Here is a 19,641-nt window from a genome sequence, read left to right as displayed (position 1 = left end):
ACCAGGCACCACTGTAGGGATTAGGATGGTCCCTCCCCACCAGCCTTTCCATGACAGGTCACCCATGGTGGGAAAGGCTGGATGGGATGGACATTGTGGGCCTGTAGCGGGCCCCCCTATTCCCCAAGGCCTTTTCTTTGGGTGTGGAGGGGCACCTATGTAGGTGCTCCCCAATAGATCCCTGTATCAAGTAACTGGCACTGCATGGTGCCTGTCACGTAGTACAGGGATGGGTTACCCATGAGTCCATCCGCCATCCTAATCAGGCCCATAGAGGTGAAGTTAAGAATAGTAAATCTAAATACACACATATATGCCCACCTTGACGATATAGTGCTATCCAATATTCTGCACTTGATATTGTTGCAGAACGATAATTTGTCACTCTTTATTGTGAGATACAACTAACCCAGTCCTGTAAGTCTCAGGGGGTCCCTTGCCTCCCCATTAGATATTCCTTGGTGTTGAGCTCAGGCCTAAGGAGGATGATGTAGATTTTGGGGATGAAGATACAGCCCAGCAGTCCAGCACTGGAAGTCAGGATGGCAAAGATCTCCACGGCCACCATGTACCTGCCCTTGGTGCTCAGGTACGCTGGGATGAAGGAGACCCAGACGCTACAGAACACCAACATGCTGAAGGTGATAAACTGGGCCTCGTTGAAAGTAGCCGGTAACTTTCTTGCTATGGAGGCAACAACAAAACTCAGAAGAGCTAAGAATCCCATATAACCAACCGCAGCGTAGAAGGCAACAACAGAACCCTCGTTGCACTGTAAGATCATCTTCCCAGTTTCTGATCTGGTGTCAATGTCTGGGAATGGGGCAGAGCAGAGGAGCCACACAGTACAGATCACCACCTCCCCCAGTGAGCAGGAGAGCACCAAAAAGCTGGAAACTCGTGGGTCCACATACTTTCTGAGATGGCTGCCCGGCTTTGTGGCATTGAAGGCAATGATCACTGTGATAGTTTTTGCTAAAACTGAAGAAACAGCTATAGTGAAAATGATCCCAAAGGCCGTTTGCCGGAGGAGACAGGAAGTCTTTGAAGGATGTCCAATGAACAGAAGACAGCAGAGGAAGGACAGCAGGAGGGAGATGAGAAGGATGTAGCTAAGATCCCTGTTATTGGCTTTAACCAGAGGTGTATTCCTGTATTTGATAAAGATTCGTAGCACTCCAGCAGTGAGGAGGGAGAAGCAACTTGTAATGGAGGTTAAGGCTACTCCCAATTGATCCCCATAGGCCAGGAACTCTACCACCCGTGGAATGCAGGCATCTCTCTTCTGATTGGACCATTGGTCTTCAGGGCATGCTAAGCAGTTTGCCATATCTGCAGGAAAAGAACATTTTTCAGTATTACAGTAGATGCTTTCAAGTAGGGAGAGATGAGTGGAATGTGACACAGTAGAGTCATTCTGTGTAACTATGAGTGGATGTACTGTCTGTGGAACATGCACACTGGACTTTGCAAGTCATTAGTTAAAAAAGCATATTGACCCGGCATCTCCATTGAGGTGTCAAGAAGGATACACATAGGAGCAGCTGTAAGATTGCAGGAGTCACCCCACAGCGCTTGAGTGTCTTATAAAATCCATCACAAACCTAGGAGTAGTATCAACATATTTTTCAAGTGATTGGCTGTAGGGTGTGGATACACTCATCCTATCCACATACATGTATGTATTAGTCTGCAATGGGTCATGCACATAGGCAACAGGAAGATGCTCCTGTTCACAGAGGCATGTCCGGAGCCAATAAAAGAATATCTTTAGAGAAGGGATCATCTAGCAGCACCTGTAATGTCAGAGTCTTGCCCCTACTTGGAAAAAGACTCCTTATTGTATGTACCCTGGTGCTGCTGGGTTGGAAATGCAGCCCCTTAGGCTACATTATGTGAATTGCTCAATGTTTTAATCTAATCTCCTGATTTTACATAATCCTCATTCACATCAAGGCCCCTCCTCTGCAGTGTGGACACGATCTTGACGTCCCAACACCTCTACGCACAGCTCTTTTGTTCTCTAATTAAGGTTTCCTCTGTCAGATTTTGAACTAGAAATAGATAAATATCATACTGTAAACCACAAAAGGCTGTGAGGAAATATACACATGAAATCCATAGATTTTTTGCGAGAATATTTTCTTCTCAAACACAAGTGGACTTTCTAACCCTTAGCAGGATTGTAATTTGACTGACTTGTGTTATTCTTATTTTTCTTCTGTTGCTGTCAGACCTCTTGCACTGGTCCTAAGTCGGGGGAGCGTCTTCGGCGAATGTTACAGAGAGGTGGGAATCTTGCTTAGCTGGGCAGCTTTGACCTCAGATTCGGGAGTCCACTACTCTCGTGTAGACCCTGATTGCAGGTGTGAGTCTAACTTCCGATCCTGGAATGATGAGTTGTGGGATAATTATCACACCCTCAAAGTTTTCCTCTGATACATTCTGACATAAGCAATCAATAATGCAATTTTGTTCTTTCTATGTGTGCTGCAGGATGCAAAAGCTAAGGAGAAATAAAAGTATTTCTCCTCGTTGCGCTATTTTAATGCCTGCTACTGCATGGCGCCGCCTCCATGTAAATCTGGGGCAGCGTCAAAAAAAGATGGGTGTTGCGGTGGAACCCCACAGCAACAACCATTGCACACCCCTTTCATGCAGATACCTGCATAAAAGGGTACCATATTTACAATGTCAATGCTTAACAGCACTTTATAAATCTGATGCAGGGCAATGCACCACTAGAACATTGGTAAAAGTGACATTGCAGTGGCACAATCCCCTTGTAAATATTCCCCATGGTTGCTTGATGAAATCTAATTTGAATCAGTCCTATTAAGTATTTTTCAGAATAAAAAGTGCTGCTTTTTTGAGAAAGCGGTACAAAAGGGGGTGGTGATGGACAGAGCATCAGAACCAATCAAACACTCACACCCAGCCAACAGATCTGGGTTTGATCCATCACCGTTCTCTAGCCCACTCTGCCACCCCAGTTCAGACATGGCCATATACAAATCAGTCTGACCCTGTGCCTCATAGGAACAGTCCAGCCCGAACTGCCAAGCCATGTCTTCCCTGTACCAGAAACAAGCTTCCTAGGACCGGTTTCAGGCATTTCAGCCATCTTCAGCCAGGCTTGCTTGAATCTAGTGGCAAAGTGAGCAAGGGACTAAACGTCTGAGCATAACCTGCCAAATTATGTCGAACAAAGCGGTACAAAAGGGGGTGGTGATGGACGGAGCATCAGAACCAATCAAACACTCACACCCAGTCAACAGATCTGGGTTTGAACCATCACCGTTCTCCAGCCCACTCTACCACCCGAGTTCAGACATGGCCATATGCAAATCAGTCTGACCCTGTGCTTCATGGGAACAGTACAGCCCAAACTGCCAAGCCATGTCTTCCCTGGACCGGAAACAAGCTTCCTAGGACCGGTTTCTGGCATTTCACCCGTCTTCAGGCAGGCTTGCTTGAATCCAGAGGCAAAGTGAGCAAGGGACTCAACGTCTGAGCATACCCTGCCAACTTATGGCGAACAAAGCGGTACAAAAGGGGGTGGTGATGGACGGAGCATCAGAACCAATAAAACACTCACACCCAGTCAACAGATCTGGATTTGATCCATCACCGTTCTCTAGCCCACTCTGCCACCCCAGTTCAGACATGGCCATATGCAAATCAGTCTGACCCTGTGCCTCATGGGAACAGTCCAGCCCGAACTGCCAAGCCATGTCTTTCCCTGGACCGGAAACAATCTTCCTAGGACCGGTTTCTGGCATTTCAGCTGTCTTCAGCCAGGCTTGCTTGAATCCAGTGGCAAAGTGAGCAAGGGACTCAATGTCTGAGCACACCCTGCCAACTTATGGCGAACAAAGCTGTACAAAAGGGGGTGGTGATGGACGGAGCATCAGAACCAATCAAACACTCACACCCAATCAACAGATCTGGGTTTGATCCATCACCGTTCTCTAGCCCACTCTGCCACCCCAGTTCAGACATGGCCATACACAAATCAATCTGACCCTGTGCCTCATGGGAACAGTCCAGCCCGAACTGCCAAGCCATGTCTTCCCTGTACCAGAAACAAGGATCCTAGGACCGGTTTCTGGCATTTCAGCCGTCTTCAGCCAGGCTTGCTTGAATCCAGTAGCAAAGTGAGCAAGGGACTCAACGTCTGAGCATAACCTGCTAACTTATGTCGAACAAAGCGGTACAAAAGGGGGTGGTGATGGACGGAGCATCAGAACCAATCAAACACTCACACCCAGTCAACAGATCTGGGTTTGATCCATCACTGTTCTCTAGCCCACTCTGCCACCCCAATTCAGACATGGCCATATGCAAATCACTCTGACCCTATGCCTCATAGGAACAGTTCAGTCCGAACTGCCAAGCTATGTCTTCCCTGGACCGGCAACAAGCTTCCTACGACCGGTTTCTGGCATTTCAGCCGTCTTCAGCCAGGCTTGCTTGTACCGCTTTTTTGAGGAAGCATATGTTATCCTAGTCGAATTAGAACCAATTCTTCCCATAATGTGTGAATGCCATAGTGCAGAAGATCGTGGATTGACACATGTTGTGAGTTGACTGTCCCTTTGCCACACAGGTGGGATACTCTGTTCTGACTGGTGCACACGAAAGCTTTTCTTCAGAAGGGGGTGCTTGAGGCATTTTCTGAATTTATTCTTCTAATGGTGATATGGTTTACTGAAGTAGCATGGAACAAGTCTCGTGTAAACTAAAGAGGAAGAGGGCCAGATTCTCAACCTGACCTGATGTCTAAGTTTAGACATGAAGTCTATCTTTAGACCTGACATCAAAGGTTAGACCTCAATTCTACGTTCAGACCTTAAGTCTAAGTTTACATTTGAATTCTAACTTAAGACCCTAAGTCTGAGGCACATATTTACAATATTTTGGCATAGGGCAGCGCCACAAGACTTCCAGCTGTGCTTCTCCACATCAAAAGAAAAGAGCAGGAATGCACTGAATCCGCAAGATGTAGCGCATTCCTGTCCTTTCTGTCAGCGCTGGCACACACACTGCAGCCGAGTGCCAAAGCATGCACCCTTTCACAATTGTGCAAGGATGTCTGTGTTGTTGGCATGAATATTTTTGGGCACGAAGGGACATCATAGGGGACATTTCCCTCGTTCTAGGTATACTTCGGATTGCAGCACACATAGAAAGAGGGAAAAAGAGAATGAACACATTTCTCCTCGTTACGTCTGTTTGGGAAGGCATTAGCTTTGACACTGACCCAGATTTACGCGATTTTGTTAATCTGAGGCAGTGTCAAAACCCATGGGTGTTGCGTGGGAACACCCACAACAACACCCATGGAATGTCCCTTTCAGGCAGAGTAAGTCATTGCCTTAATGCATATTGACATGGCCATGAAAAGCCACACAGAGTGGCTTTGCTTGTCCTTGTAGCTATAGGCCGGCACACTGCGCCTCAGTAGTATCACAAAAGTGAAGCTCAGTAAATGTGCCACAGGGGCATTGTAAATATGCCCCTAAGTTTTGATCTCAAGTCTATCTTTAGACCTGAAGTTTAATGCAGCCGGACCACATATGCAAAGAGGTCTTTGATTGCCATTTAATATGTTCCATACATGACTTTCCAGTAACATGTCTGCACCTTTGATCTGTAAATTGAATACCTGTGCCCTGAGTGAGCACAGTAGCATACTGTGCTGCAGACACTAACATCTGTGCTCTCAGTGTACAATGCACTGTACTGTTCTATGCCTGAGTGTCTACAGTAGTGTAGAGTTCTGCAGAAACTGAGATCTGTGGCCTGAGTGAGTAAGATATTTTACTGTACTGAAGAAACCGAGGTATGAGCCCTGACTGTGCAAGGTACTGTACCGCACTGCAGAAAATTAGGTCCGTGCCCTGAGTGTGTGCGGTAAAAAAGGGGTACCATCCTGAATATCCTGGGGCAAAGAATTTGTGCAGGTCATACTCTTCCTCCATCTTCCTTCTTCAAGCATGATGCTCCCATTTAAATAAAGAGAAGGGCTCTCAAGTGGTCTAATTCATAAACTGCACATTGTAGTACATAACATAGTACTACTGTAGTACTCCTTTTTTCCTACTTATTGCAGGTCAAAAACCTATGGTTCAAAATCTCCACCACCAACTGTTGTATATTTTACATGCATGTGTTTCCTACTAAGGGCCTGTTGGACTTGGCCCTTCTGGCAGGTTCACCCCTGGACTTTTTGGATTTTTATTGGTGACTTGGTGTGGTAATTGTTTGGTCTCTGCGCACTTTCCCTGTGTCCCAGGGTAAAGTGCGTGCGTGCTCTGAGTGCATGTGGTGAGATAGGCCTGCCCTCCCATAGGAATGCATGAGGAGTGTATGTGTCCCTAGTAGTTCCTGATGCGTGGGGTGTGCAGGCCCGAGTTTGGTATGTGCGGACTCGTGGGAGTGAATGCTGCGCGATGATGTGTGCGGCGTGCATGTACCTAGTGTGGAAGTGCCACTTCTAGAAGTGGGCACTTCTGTGTGCAGTGTGTCTGTCGCGTGATTGGCTGGTCGTGTCATGTGACGGGCTAGGGATTCCCCAGAGTCAGGATGAGTCACCCAGTGGTGAATGGGGAGATCAGCAGCTAGATGGGTGGGAGGAGTATACCTGGGTCCTGAATAGGACAGGGTTTTCCACACACAATGCTGGCCCCGCCCCCTGTGGTACGACTGACGACCCTAGCCCTGCCAGTGAATAGAGTGAGGGGCTGAGCACATCAAGGGTGCTCCCCAACCAGCTGCGACTGGTTTTCCCCCTCACCCTGAACCCAGAACAAAGGGTTTGCCTGTATAAAAATGGGGCTGTGTCCCCACAGAAACTGTTCTCTGCCAGGATCTTACCTGAGGGGGGCTGCTGCTGCTGCTGGACCAGAGGACCGCCACTTGGACTACCTCCCTGCCTGGAGGCCCAGTGAGCTGGCTCTGGGTCCAGCCTTGCCCCCCACCCCTGCCCTGCTGCCTGCAGGGAAGAACTTTTGCTGGACTTTGTGGTGCTTGTTAGGCCTAAGCGCTTGGAAGCGCTTTTATTCTCCTTTAGCGCTTGGAAGCGCTTTTTATTTGTCCTAGCGCCAGGAGCGCTTTATTGCTGCGAGCCGGTGCCCACCCGGCATTTCCCCCATGCGGTGCCAATCCTGAAATCCCCTGGCAGGTGCCCACCCTGCCAGGGACCTTGCCGTGCTCGTTGGCGGGTGCCCACCCCGCTTATTTGTTTATTTTACGGCGGGTGCCCACCCCGCCGTACATCCACTGTAACGAGGGAGCCTACCCCTCTTGTGACGGGAAAAATCACCGCTGCAGCCCGGTTCGGGACGCACAGGAAGTCAGGCAAAACTGTGAGGGACGTAGGCGGGGCCTCGCCTCAAACAGGAAGCGGACGGGAGCCTACCCCGCGCTCCTGTGACGGAGACCCAGAAGACGAGGGCGGGAGCCAACCCCGCCTCCGCCTGCAAAGGAGAGTCCCGCGTCGCCGGAGGAAGCCAGCGGATCCGGGGATCGGTGCTGGCGAAGGATTCCCGAGTCCCTGAGCGGGACTCCACGAAGCGCTGCCGTCGGCCGGGACCTGCGCGTTCACCCGGTGAGTGTCCGCTACTGGGGGTGTGACGGGGCCCTGGGTTCGGTCCTCCCCGGCAGCGCCCAGCGCTGGTCCTGTTGCTCGGCCCCTCCCACAACGGGGGCATTATTTCTGGGGTCACTAGAGCCCCGAGGCTCCACCGACTGTGGCAGCGATTGTCTTTGAGCGCGAGGCGCTCCAACGTGGGGATTGTGTTTTGTCGAGCCCACGAGGCTCCAACGCAGAGGGCATATTTATGTTCAGAGTCCAGAGGGACTTCAACGGCAGCGCATTGGTTGTGGAGAGCGCAGTGCACACTCCAAACGCATACGGGGGCATTTCCTTGGCGATTGAGTGGCCCCAGATGGCAGCGGGCCACTCCCACCTTGCCCCACAATATTGATCAGAGCCTGCGAGGCTCAGGGGGCCACAAGTGTTTTCTTAGAGCCCAGGAGAGGCTCCAACCCCTGCCATATTTATTTAGGAAGGCACAGTGGTGCCCCAGCATCTCTCCAGTTGCCCAGGACTTAGTGGGCAACTGCTACATGTAGGTTGTGCTTTGTGCACCTTGGTTGGCGCAGCCTGCGCAGGCGCACCCTGACTTGGCTGGACACAGGGCGCCTTTGCCCCTTCACGGCCAGTTGGCCTAGGGACTGCCACAGATAGTGGCTAATGTGAGTTTTTGCGCCATTGTTCCTTTCCTGCACCTCTGAATGTGTTTATGCGTCATGTGCTTTGCTTTACACCTCTGAATGTTATGCATCATGTGTTTATGTGCTTAGACCCCTACAGGTATTGTGATACTTAGGTGGTTGTTTTCTCCCTAGTACAGGTGGTGCTAGTGAGGTCCTGATTCCCTGCGCAATATTTTCCTAAGGTGGTTAGGGTTGCATAGGTGGTACTTACCTGATACCAGTAATTACTGGTTGTGTGCTACATATGTTATTTTATACTACAGTATTATTCCTATGTTCTAAAAAGTGCTACTTCCTGACAGTGGTCCAGGTGGCCCTGTCCCCTGTATATATAATCCCTTGTAAATTCTGCCCGTGCCTGTTGGCACATTGTAGAGTGTGTGTTTTTGTCTAATGTGTTGTGTATAATACAAAGGCTATTTTTATAGAATACCTTGTGTGGAGTTTCCTTTGTGGTGGGCCTTGGGTGTTGTTGCTGGGTGCGCGCGCCTCAGGGATAAGCCTGACTGCTCGTGCCAAGCTACCAAGGGGGGTGAGCAGGGGTTATCTTTGGCGTGTAACTCCCCAGCCCTGACTAGAGTGGTGGTTTCTGTCTGGCTTTGGCGCAAGCCCTAGCCAACCAGAAATCCCATTTCTAACATTGGTGGCAGCGGTGGGATTTGGACTTGCGTTTGCGCTGTACCGCAGCAGCAACTGGCCGCACTACAAAACTCTGCATTTAGATAAATCACATGGTATAGGGATTATTGTTCTAAGTTTGTTTTTAATTGTCATTTCTTTGGAAATGTGGTTTTGTGCACTGTGAGTTAGGTGTCCCTAGCTCGGGAGGGTAGATCATCCCCCTTAGTGCATTGTGTTTTCTGGATTCACCAGAGGGTGGGATCCAGTGGTGGCAGCGTAATAGTGTCCTGTACATCTGTCCCCCGCCCTGCGCCCAGAGTTGGTACCTGTGTCACGTGGTGGTCAGATTGAGGAATCAGGGGTGGTAGAAACTGCCTTACCAGTCCGAGGGGAGGGTTGTGTGTGGATGAGTGGTGAGTGGCACTAGGCAAGTGAGTGTGAGTTCTCTGGGTTAGAGAGCTTGCTGAATCTTTTTGTGAATTGTGTGCTCCTGTGTGAAACTCAGACCCCTAGGTTCCCTGTATAATTTTTACCATAACGTCCGCCAGAATGGAGCCTGCTTGTGATCCCTATGAGCTAGCTTGGCGCCAGAGGCAGGAGTTAGAAAGGTACTGTACAGAGGGAGAGTCCGACACCCTGTACGAACTTCAGGACCACCTGGTCCTATGGCAAAAGGGTCCATGGGATCTTGAGCACAGTATGGAAAGGGCCCGGGCCTCACACCTGGAGGGTGGTGGGTCTGTGGGGAGCCCTGAAGATTCAGAAGAGGAGGTAGAGGATGACAATACCTGGACGCAAGTAGAGAGTGAGGACCCCATAGGTAGGGCGTCCCTTGCTGGGTCCAGCGTAGGAGGCAGCGCCTCATCCCTTTCCCTGTCCCCAGAGGAGTGGGAAGATAGGAGGAAAGAAAGGGAGCACCAGCTGGCGTTAGAGAAGCTCAGGTTAGAGCATGCTCAGGCTATGGCGCAGCTGGAGGCCAGGAAGCAACAGCGAGAGACTGAGTGGGTCTTGGCGCGGGAGAGGGTAGAGGAGGCTGAGAGGGCCTCCACCAGAGGCAAAGTAGCTCTGGAGGGTAGACTATCCCCTGCGCGCAGTTTTAATTTTCTGGACTCCCCAGGGAGGGTTGAGTCCAGTGGTAGTAGCGATGTAGATTCCAGTGTAGGAAATCCCAGTCCCCCCAGTCTGGTACCTGTTCCCCAGGAGGAGGAGTTAAGGTTGAAATTCAGGGGCAGTAGGAAACTGTCTCACCAGTCTTGGGAGGAGTTTGTGGATGAATGTGAGGATGCACTGTTTGATTGGATAAGAGTTCCCGCAGAATCTGATTATGATAAACTGTGTGATCTGATTCTCAGAGAACACCTGCTCAATTGTTGTGCACCGGGGTTGCGCCAACACCTGTTGGGGTGTGGGGTGTCTGCCCCATTTGAGCTTGGAGATGAAGCAGAGCGCTGGGAAAGGGCTAGAGGTTCTCTAGAGTCATTAGGGAGTGACTCCAAAAGTAGTGGGTCAGGTATCTTCCAGCCCAGCGTGGTGGAAGAGGCTCAGTGTAGCCCAGCTAGGTCCCAGGATAGCGAGGAGGGTGTAGGGGCTCACTGCCTGGCTCAGTGGAGCAGGAGTGAGAGGGTGACCGAGGGTCCCCGGACGTACGAAACCCTACCTCAGGACTTGGATGGGTCCATGAGGGAACACCAAGTTGGGGACCTAGGCTGTCCTGTTAGCCCATTTGAGGAAGATCTCCTGGTGAGTAGAGGACCTAGAGCACCTGTAACCAGGGCTCCTGTGGTTCTGGAGTCTGGCAGTACCGCTCCGGTAGGGAGGGTACAGGAGTCGAGTGTGAGGAGTGATTGGGGGATGAGTTTCCCAGTGGAAGAGCCTGTGGGTCAGGGACTACCCAGTTGGGCTAGGATCCCGTGTCATGACCAGGGTGGCACCACTTCTGTTCTGGGGGATCTCCACGCACTGTCAGGTGGACAGGGGACGGGAGATCAGCGCCAGACAGACAGTCGCTCGACATATGTGTCCTTTGATAGCCTCAGGGGGATGGAGTGGAAATCCCCAGAAGTCCTGGAGTGCCAGGCAATTATTCCACCAAAGGTTCTAGGCCGGAGGTTGGGAGGCCAGGTTCAGGATCAGCCTGACCTGAAGGGTGGGACGTCTGTAATCAGCGTCCCGACCAGTTCTTCTTCCAGAGGTACCGCCCCAGTTGGTAGGGAGCAGGGTTCTGGAAGGAGGTGCAGAGGGTGGGAGAGCCCACCTCTGCCCCCGGTACAACCTGAGGGGTTAAACCCTGGGTTGGAATGGCGTTCTAGGTGTACCACTCGCCAGAGGAGGAGGAACCCTAGAAGAAGAGGTAGGGGGAGGAGAGCCTTCCCTGAGACTCCTGGTCCGCCTGAGGGTGTAGACCCTAGGCTGGAGAACCAGTGGCAGTCTAGTCCTGTCTTTCAGAGAGGAAGAGTGGAGAATGGCCGCTATGTGCCAGGGGTTACTACCCCCCACTCTATGGTTAGGCAAAGACCGGTGGCACCTGGGTGGCCTAGGGCCTGGTCTTGGCCGCGGACAGCTTGGGAGTACCAGTGGGGTAGCCCAGTTGGTCCAGACAGTGGTGTTAAAAAGAATTCCATGGGTTCACCGTGGCGTAGAACCGGAGGGTGTCCATGCAGTTGCGGGCCCGCGTCCGTGTTCTATCGCCCCAAGCAGGGAAGTCCATCACGGTGGTGATTGGTCTGCCCTGCGTTTTGGCTGGAAGGGGGTTGTGTTGGACTTGGCCCTTCTGGCAGGTTCACCCCTGGACTTTTTGGCTTTTTATTGGTGACTTGGTGTGGTAATTGTTTGGTCTCTGCGCACTTTCCCTGTGTCCCAGGGTAAAGTGCGTGCGTGCTCTGAGTGCATGTGGTGAGATAGGCCTGCCCTCCCATAGGAATGCATGAGGAGTGTATGTGTCCCTAGTAGTTCCTGATGCGTGGGGTGTGCAGGCCCGAGTTTGGTATGTGCGGACTCGTGGGAGTGAATGCTGCGCGATGATGTGTGCGGCGTGCATGTACCTAGTGTGGAAGTGCCACTTCTAGAAGTGGGCACTTCTGTGTGCAGTGTGTCTGTCGCGTGATTGGCTGGTCGTGTCATGTGACGGGCTAGGGATTCCCCAGAGTCAGGATGAGTCACCCAGTGGTGAATGGGGAGATCAGCAGCTAGATGGGTGGGAGGAGTAAACCTGGGTCCTGAATAGGACAGGGTTTTCAACACACAATGCTGGCCCCGCCCCCTGTGGTGCGACTGACGACCCTAGCCCTGCCAGTGAATAGAGTGAGGGGCTGAGCACATCAAGGGTGCTCCCCAACCAGCTGCGACTGGTTTTCCCCCTCACCCTGAACCCAGAACAAAGGGTTTGCCTGTATAAAAATGGGGCTGTGTCCCCACAGAAACTGTTCTCTGCCAGGATCTTACCTGAGGGGGGCTGCTGCTGCTGCTGGACCAGAGGACCGCCACTTGGACTACCTCCCTGCCTGGAGGCCCAGTGAGCTGGCTCTGGGTCCAGCCTTGCCCCCCACCCCTGCCCTGCTGCCTGCAGGGAAGAACTTTTGCTGGACTTTGTGGTGCTTGTTAGGCCTAAGCGCTTGGAAGCGCTTTTATTCTCCTTTAGCGCTTGGAAGCGCTTTTTATTTGTCCTAGCGCCAGGAGCGCTTTATTGCTGCGAGCCGGTGCCCACCCGGCATTTCCCCCATGCGGTGCCAATCCTGAAATCCCCTGGCAGGTGCCCACCCTGCCAGGGACCTTGCCGTGCTCGTTGGCGGGTGCCCACCCCGCTTATTTGTTTATTTTACGGCGGGTGCCCACCCCGCCGTACATCCACTGTAACGAGGGAGCCTACCCCTCTTGTGACGGGAAAAATCACCGCTGCAGCCCGGTTCGGGACGCACAGGAAGTCAGGCAAAACTGTGAGGGACGTAGGCGGGGCCTCGCCTCAAACAGGAAGCGGACGGGAGCCTACCCCGCGCTCCTGTGACGGAGACCCAGAAGACGAGGGCGGGAGCCTACCCCGCCTCCGCCTGCAAAGGAGAGTCCCGCATCGCCGGAGGAAGCCAGCGGATCCGGGGATCGGTGCTGGCGAAGGATTCCCGAGTCCCTGAGCGGGACTCCACGAAGCGCTGCCGTCGGCCGGGACCTGCGCGTTCACCCGGTGAGTGTCCGCTACTGGGGGTGTGACGGGGCCCTGGGTTCGGTCCTCCCCGGCAGCGCCCAGCGCTGGTCCTGTTGCTCGGCCCCTCCCACAACGGGGGCATTATTTCTGGGGTCACTAGAGCCCCGAGGCTCCACCGACTGTGGCAGCGATTGTCTTTGAGCGCGAGGCGCTCCAACGTGGGGATTGTGTTTTGTCGAGCCCACGAGGCTCCAACGCAGAGGGCATATTTATGTTCAGAGTCCAGAGGGACTCCAACGGCAGTGCATTGGTTGTGGAGAGCGCAGTGCACGCTCCAAACGCATACGGGGGCATTTCCTTGGCGATTGAGTGGCCCCAGATGGCAGCGGGCCACTCCCACCTTGCCCCACAATATTGATCAGAGCCTGCGAGGCTCAGGGGGCCACAAGTGTTTTCTTAGAGCCCAGGAGAGGCTCCAACCCCTGCCATATTTATTTAGGAAGGCACAGTGGTGCCCCAGCATCTCTCCAGTTGCCCAGCACTTAGTGGGCAACTGCTACGTGTAGGTTGTGCTTTGTGCACCTTGGTTGGCGCAGCCTGCGCAGGCGCACCCTGACTTGGCTGGACACAGGGCGCCTTTGCCCCTTCACGGCCAGTTGGCCTAGGGACTGCCACAGATAGTGGCTAATGTGAGTTTTTGCGCCATTGTTCCTTTCCTGCACCTCTGAATGTGTTTATGCGTCATGTGCTTTGCTTTACACCTCTGAATGTTATGCATCATGTGTTTATGTGCTTAGACCCCTACAGGTATTGTGATACTTAGGTGGTTGTTTTCTCCCTAGTACAGGTGGTGCTAGTGAGGTCCTGATTCCCTGCGCAATATTTTCCTAAGGTGGTTAGGGTTGCGTAGGTGGTACTTACCTGATACCAGTAATTACTGGTTGTGTGCTACATATGTTATTTTATACTACAGTATTATTCCTATGTTCTAAAAAGTGCTACTTCCTGACAGTGGTCCAGGTGGCCCTGTCCCCTGTATATATAATCCCTTGTAAATTATGCCCGTGCCTGTTGGCACATTGTAGAGTGTGTGTTTTTGTCTAATGTGTTGTGTATAATACAAAGGCTATTTTTATAGAATACCTTGTGTGGAGTTTCCTTTGTGGTGGGCCTTGGGTGTTGTTGCTGGGTGCGCGCGCAAACGCTTTACACATCGCCTCAGGGATAAGCCTGACTGCTCGTGCCAAGCTACCAAGGGGGGTGAGCAGGGGTTATCTTTGGCGTGTAACTCCCCAGCCCTGACTAGAGTGGTGGTTTCTGTCTGGCTTTGGCGCAAGCCCTAGCCAACCAGAAATCCCATTTCTAACAGGGCCCAATTATGATGCAGGCTGAAACGACTCCAACCATTGGTTGGAGCCCTTCAGATCGCATCATAATCGGCTGGTTGGATTCCTTTCCGACCGACCCATTTTGATGGGGTCGGTCGGAAGGGAATTCAAATCGGATTTCCGAATGGCCTCCGATAGACTCGGAGAGCCCGTTTGCTATTCGGAAGCCTTCGGTAATCCCTCGGCCAGCTCTTTACGGACGAGGGATTACGATGGCTGATAACCACAGCCTTTCTGTGCCGGCCTTTTGGACACAGAAAGGCTTTGGGAATCTGTCTTTGGGGGCCCCCAGCAGGGCCCCCATGGGTGCAAGACCACCGAATGGCAGCTCAGGGGGCACTTATGGGGCCCCCATGTTGACCCCTGAACCCGGTGTTGGGCACTTTGAGGTGCCTGCCACGGGGTGCAGTTATGAACTGCACCTCTGCTCTTTGCAATGAAAGCATGAATTCCGTTCGGAATGCATGTTCCCATTGTAAAGAATAGCATTGAGACCGACCCTACTTGTGGAACCGGAACCGAAGACAGGAGGTCATTCGGTTCCAGTTCCCAACCGATGTAGGATGGACTCCAGCCTGTCCGACATCGGAATTTGGCCCTTAGTAATTAATATAACAGGGAATCTGGGAGTGGTGCAAAAATAGGGAATAGCTGCAGGTAAATGGAAGTAGTTTAGGGAGTAGCAAGGAGGGGTAAAGGATGAGGTAAGGAGTAGTTTATTAATGAACATGCTAATACCAGCAACCACCCACAAATAAATAAGACCATTGTTATTCACAAATTACATGTCTATGGTTACTACTGCCCTAAAGGTGACAAAACAGTAGCAAATGGGGGCATTGCTAAGATGGCGGTCAAGAAGGAGGCATTTTGAGGAGCTCTGTTCATGGCCTGGTCCATCATCCTGGATATACAAGCTCCCCTCCACAATGTGCCCCCAGAGTGGCTGGCATCTGTAAGCACAGTTGAGGGGGCCGCTGAAACGAGCAAAAGTAGGATCCAACATAGCCAGGAGAGATACCAAGACAAAAGGGGGTGACCAATGTACAAAGTGTGGGGTGCCACTTAGAGAATCCTGATTGGTCTAGCGGGACAGTGGATGCTGGGGGGACCCTGAGATTTGGGGCTTTGACTGAGCGTACAGTGCAATGACATCCAGGTGGCTTGAGGGCCTGTGGGGCCCTGGATTTGATGCAGACAATAGGAGGAATAGTTGGGGCCAGCTGGATCCCAGTAGACTCTGGGAAGTCAGGGAAGGTCCCCCACTGTAGTGCGACCAGCTGAAGAATGACCCCAAGAGAGGTTGACAAGAAACGATGACCATAAAGAGGCACCTCTGAGCACTGTGATGAGGCCCGCTCAGGTGGTGTCTACATGGGGGTACTGAGGGACCTGGTGGGAGTGCAGAGCAGCCCCCTGCAACATATGTATCCCTCTTGCCTGTGAGCAGGAGGTGAGATGCAAAAGAGGGGAGACACTGGGTATCATGAGAGCTGGAGATGAGGCTGACGCAGTGACGGGATGTGGAGCTAAGAGGTAGGTGGAGGGTGCTCGTGCCTGTGGGAGGGGATGTGAGTTGACTCCTGCTGGGGCATGCACTGTAAACATTGCAGCTACATGGTTGGCCCCAATGGGCCCTGGTGGGCGCAGAAGACCCACACTTCCCTTGTGGAAGGTGGCCCTAAAGACGGAGTCTGACCAGACATCAGACCATACACTGCAACCCACCCTGAATGATGGAGGACCAAGGGGTGCCCCCCGAGACCTAGGGAGGATGTCCCCCACAGCCAAGGAATATGGGTCCCATGTCAGACCCTCCAAGACTCCCATATAGCAGGGATGGATGTAGTCCACCTGAGAATGGACTGAAGAATTACACAGTCAGTATCCAGTAATTAAGGACAAAAAACTAGCCCCAGAAAACAAGAAAAATGCATTAGCCTTGGATGTTGGTCTCCTGAGGACAGACAACAAGAAACTGGTGGAGAGAGTGGATGGAACAGAGCAAATCTGGGGAGATCTGGGGTCCCGGGTTAGGGGCAGCAATGTGGAATTCCAGGCCCTTCTACAAACAGTTGCCCAACTTTAGGAAAATGTCGAAGACGCAGAAGGGTGTTCAAGACGGACCAATGTGAGAATAGTGGAAGTCCCAGAGTTAAAGGAGGGGCCAATCATGTCTCTGTTTCTGGAGGACTGGCTCCCCAGGGAGGTTCTCAAAGGCAAAGCATCTAAAATGCTGATGATTAAACAATCACAAACCACCTCAACCGATAGTGGCATTGCCGTGCAACTTCCACAACAGGGACCATATCCTGCAGGTGTCACGGACACACAGACCCTGTATCCCAACTATGCCAATGCCATCCAAAAACAAAGAAATAATTTCTGTGGGGTAAAGCAACACCTCCACACAACCTTGAATACATCTTTTCCATGCGACTGGGGATGCCTGGGAGTGGGGTTGCTTCCCCTTCCTGGATTGAGGCAAACAATCTACTAATCAAAAGTGGAGGAGGCAGAAACAGAGGCAGAGAAGACTGGGGGGGGCAGTGCTGGCTCCAATAAGATCCCAGGCAAAGGGCGGAACGAGTCAAGTTGGTTGCAGACATCCAGAGCTGCAGATTTTGGGTGTCAAGCAACAAAAAGGAGGCCTTGGTGAAGAACTCAGAAGAAAATGAAAGCTACTAGGGGTGCTTAAGGGAATGCTCAGGAGAAACTGACAGGTCAGTAGTCACTTCAATGACAGTGTACACAATAATTTGAAGTTAGCGATGGCTCATACAGGCCGATGGGAGACTGTTGAGTGGCCTACAACTTATTCCAGATGCTGGGCTGGTTAGACAAGAAGGGTGACTACAGCAAGGGTGACAAGAGGGGTGACTACAGCTTGCCCGGTACCTCTATAGTTCTGGATTTAGATTCCTGAGAGCAGACTTGTAATTCAAAAATGCAATGTTGTTATTGTTGTTGGGGGGCTACAGATACCTCTGGCATTGGGAGCATGGGACATTTTGAAACCACAGCGTGAGGCGTTTGGGTGGGGGCCATTCAGGGGATGATTAGAGGCACACTGAGATACCTACAAAATGGTCACATATTGCCTAACACAACATAGTCTTCCGCTTAAGGTGTTATCCTGTAACATAAGTTGGCTGGGATGTGAATGGAAGTGGGGGTAATGTGGAAATACTTAACACAAATGAATCCAAATATTCTTCTCCAAGAGATGCATCTCACAGGAAACGCTAGTAGTATACTACACCATGGCAAGACACTCCACTAGTACATGATAGATACTCACCAAGATCAAGAGGGGTAGACATTCTAGTTCACTGATCCCTACCCCTCATGGTAACACACACATGGATAGACAAGTTGGGATGCCAAGCAACAGTGAGTGGCCAGTGTAATGGACTCGCCCTCACACTGGCCACTTGGTCCTTCCAGCAGGTTTACAAACAATGGGACTAGTCAAAATGTGAGTGTGACTAGCGGAAGTGGCGGACTCGGTCCCGCTGATTGAGATGACCTAAATTTAATACATCATGGGGAAAGAGACAGAATGACAAAATCAGGCGATCTACCAAGACCAAGTCACGACCCACTCCTAGAGATTTTCCTGAAGACCATGGGATTGGTACACCTGTGCTGAGAGAAACATCCAGAAACCCACCAAAACACCTATAACTCCAATTAGACACCTTCTACTACTCCCTTGCCATAAAACACCAAGTAGGATGATTTGGACACCCAGCGATACATTCACAGGGAATATCTAACCATTCACCACTGACAGTACTTCTGAAGACAGGCATGAAGAGATCAAGGGGGGAGTTGGAAATTGGACCCCTGGGACCTAGCAGTCTGGTAAAATAAGAAACTCATGATGGAGATTAGCCCCCAATACTACCAGGAGAACTTGGGGACAACAGCCTAGTAGTTCACCCTGTGAGAGACATACAAGACAGTTTTGAGATAAATCCTGTCTGTTCAACGAAAAAAGAGGGGGGCGAAAAGGGCTTTTGGAAAGAAGGTCCAGCTAGGTGAGCCCTGTAATATACAAACAAAAGAGGTACCAAAGCTGTTCCTTAGAGCTAATGAGACGGACCAAAAAGTGTACAGGTGACCGATGTGAATAGCACTAAGTCGGATATAGGAGCCCTCATACAACCGTCTTGGTGTCGTGAATCACGCACCCATCGGGATGTAAAGCGTCATCATCGGGCTGCTCCTACGTCGAGCCGGCTGGTGCAATACTCGACGGGCTCTTTTAAGGAGCGCTCTTGTGGAGATCTTTTTATCCGGACAGCCGTTAGGTGATTGAGGGTAGAGGGCTCTATTGTAATGTAGATGAAAAAAATGTGTAGTATGAAAATGTTAAAATAGGTAGGGGAGTGCCATCTCAATCAGTTTATTATGAGGCCTCCTTACCTAATTAAAATTGTGTGAGGTGGAGTGTGGATGCCTAGAATTATGTGCTAGGTTGTCAACACTGCCTCATCTAGGGTCAACATGTTTCTCGCCCTGTCTGAGAATTACTCTGGCGATTCATCAGGACCTATTATATTCTATCTACATGTGAGCTGTACAACAAGTTTACCAGTCCTGGTAGAGCGGGGTAGGTCATCTGGAGACGCGGACTCGGCGCGTCAAACGCAAGGAACTCCTTGCGTCTTCTACCAGGAACTGCAGTGCGCTAACCTATGAATCCGATAGGGTAGACCGAGTTGCAGGTAATATCCATAAGAATGCTGTTTATAAACTTGTTGTACAGCTCACATGTAGATAGAATATAATAGGTCCTGATGAATCGCCAGAGTAATTCTCAGACAGGGCGAGAAACATGTTGACCCTAGATGAGGCAGTGTTGACAACCTAGCACATAATTCTAGGCATCCACACTCCACCTCACACAATTTTAATTAGGTAAGGAGGCCTCATAATAAACTGATTGAGATGGCACTCCCCTACCTATTTTAACATTTTCATACTACACATTTTTTTCATCTACATTACAATAGAGCCCTCTACCCTCAATCACCTAACGGCTGTCCGGATAAAAAGATCTCCACAAGAGCGCTCCTTAAAAGAGCCCGTCGAGTATTGCACCAGCCGGCTCGACGTAGGAGCAGCCCGATGATGACGCTTTACATCCCGATGGGTGCGTGATTCACGACACCAAGACGGTTGTATGAGGGCTCCTATATCCGACTT

At 51.2% G+C, this 19,641-nt stretch overlaps 1 protein-coding gene across 1 annotated transcript in view; it reads right to left on the bottom strand.

Annotated features, from left to right (window-relative positions):
- Positions 1-424: 424 nt before the first annotated feature.
- LOC146788758 (vomeronasal type-2 receptor 26-like) overlaps positions 425-19,641 on the bottom strand; it is a 327,656-nt gene continuing 308,439 nt past the window's right edge. Inside the window, exon 5 of the mRNA XM_085630965.1 lies at positions 425-1,332. Coding sequence (XP_085487091.1) covers positions 425-1,332 — 908 coding nt within the window. The remainder of the gene's footprint in view (positions 1,333-19,641) is intronic.

The sequence above is a fragment of the Triturus cristatus genome, chromosome 10, assembly GCF_964204655.1.
Source record: "Triturus cristatus chromosome 10, aTriCri1.1, whole genome shotgun sequence".
NCBI lineage: Eukaryota > Metazoa > Chordata > Amphibia > Caudata > Salamandridae > Triturus > Triturus cristatus.
The sequence above is the reverse complement of the archived record's forward strand: the minus strand, read 5'-3'. Positions and strand labels throughout refer to the sequence as shown.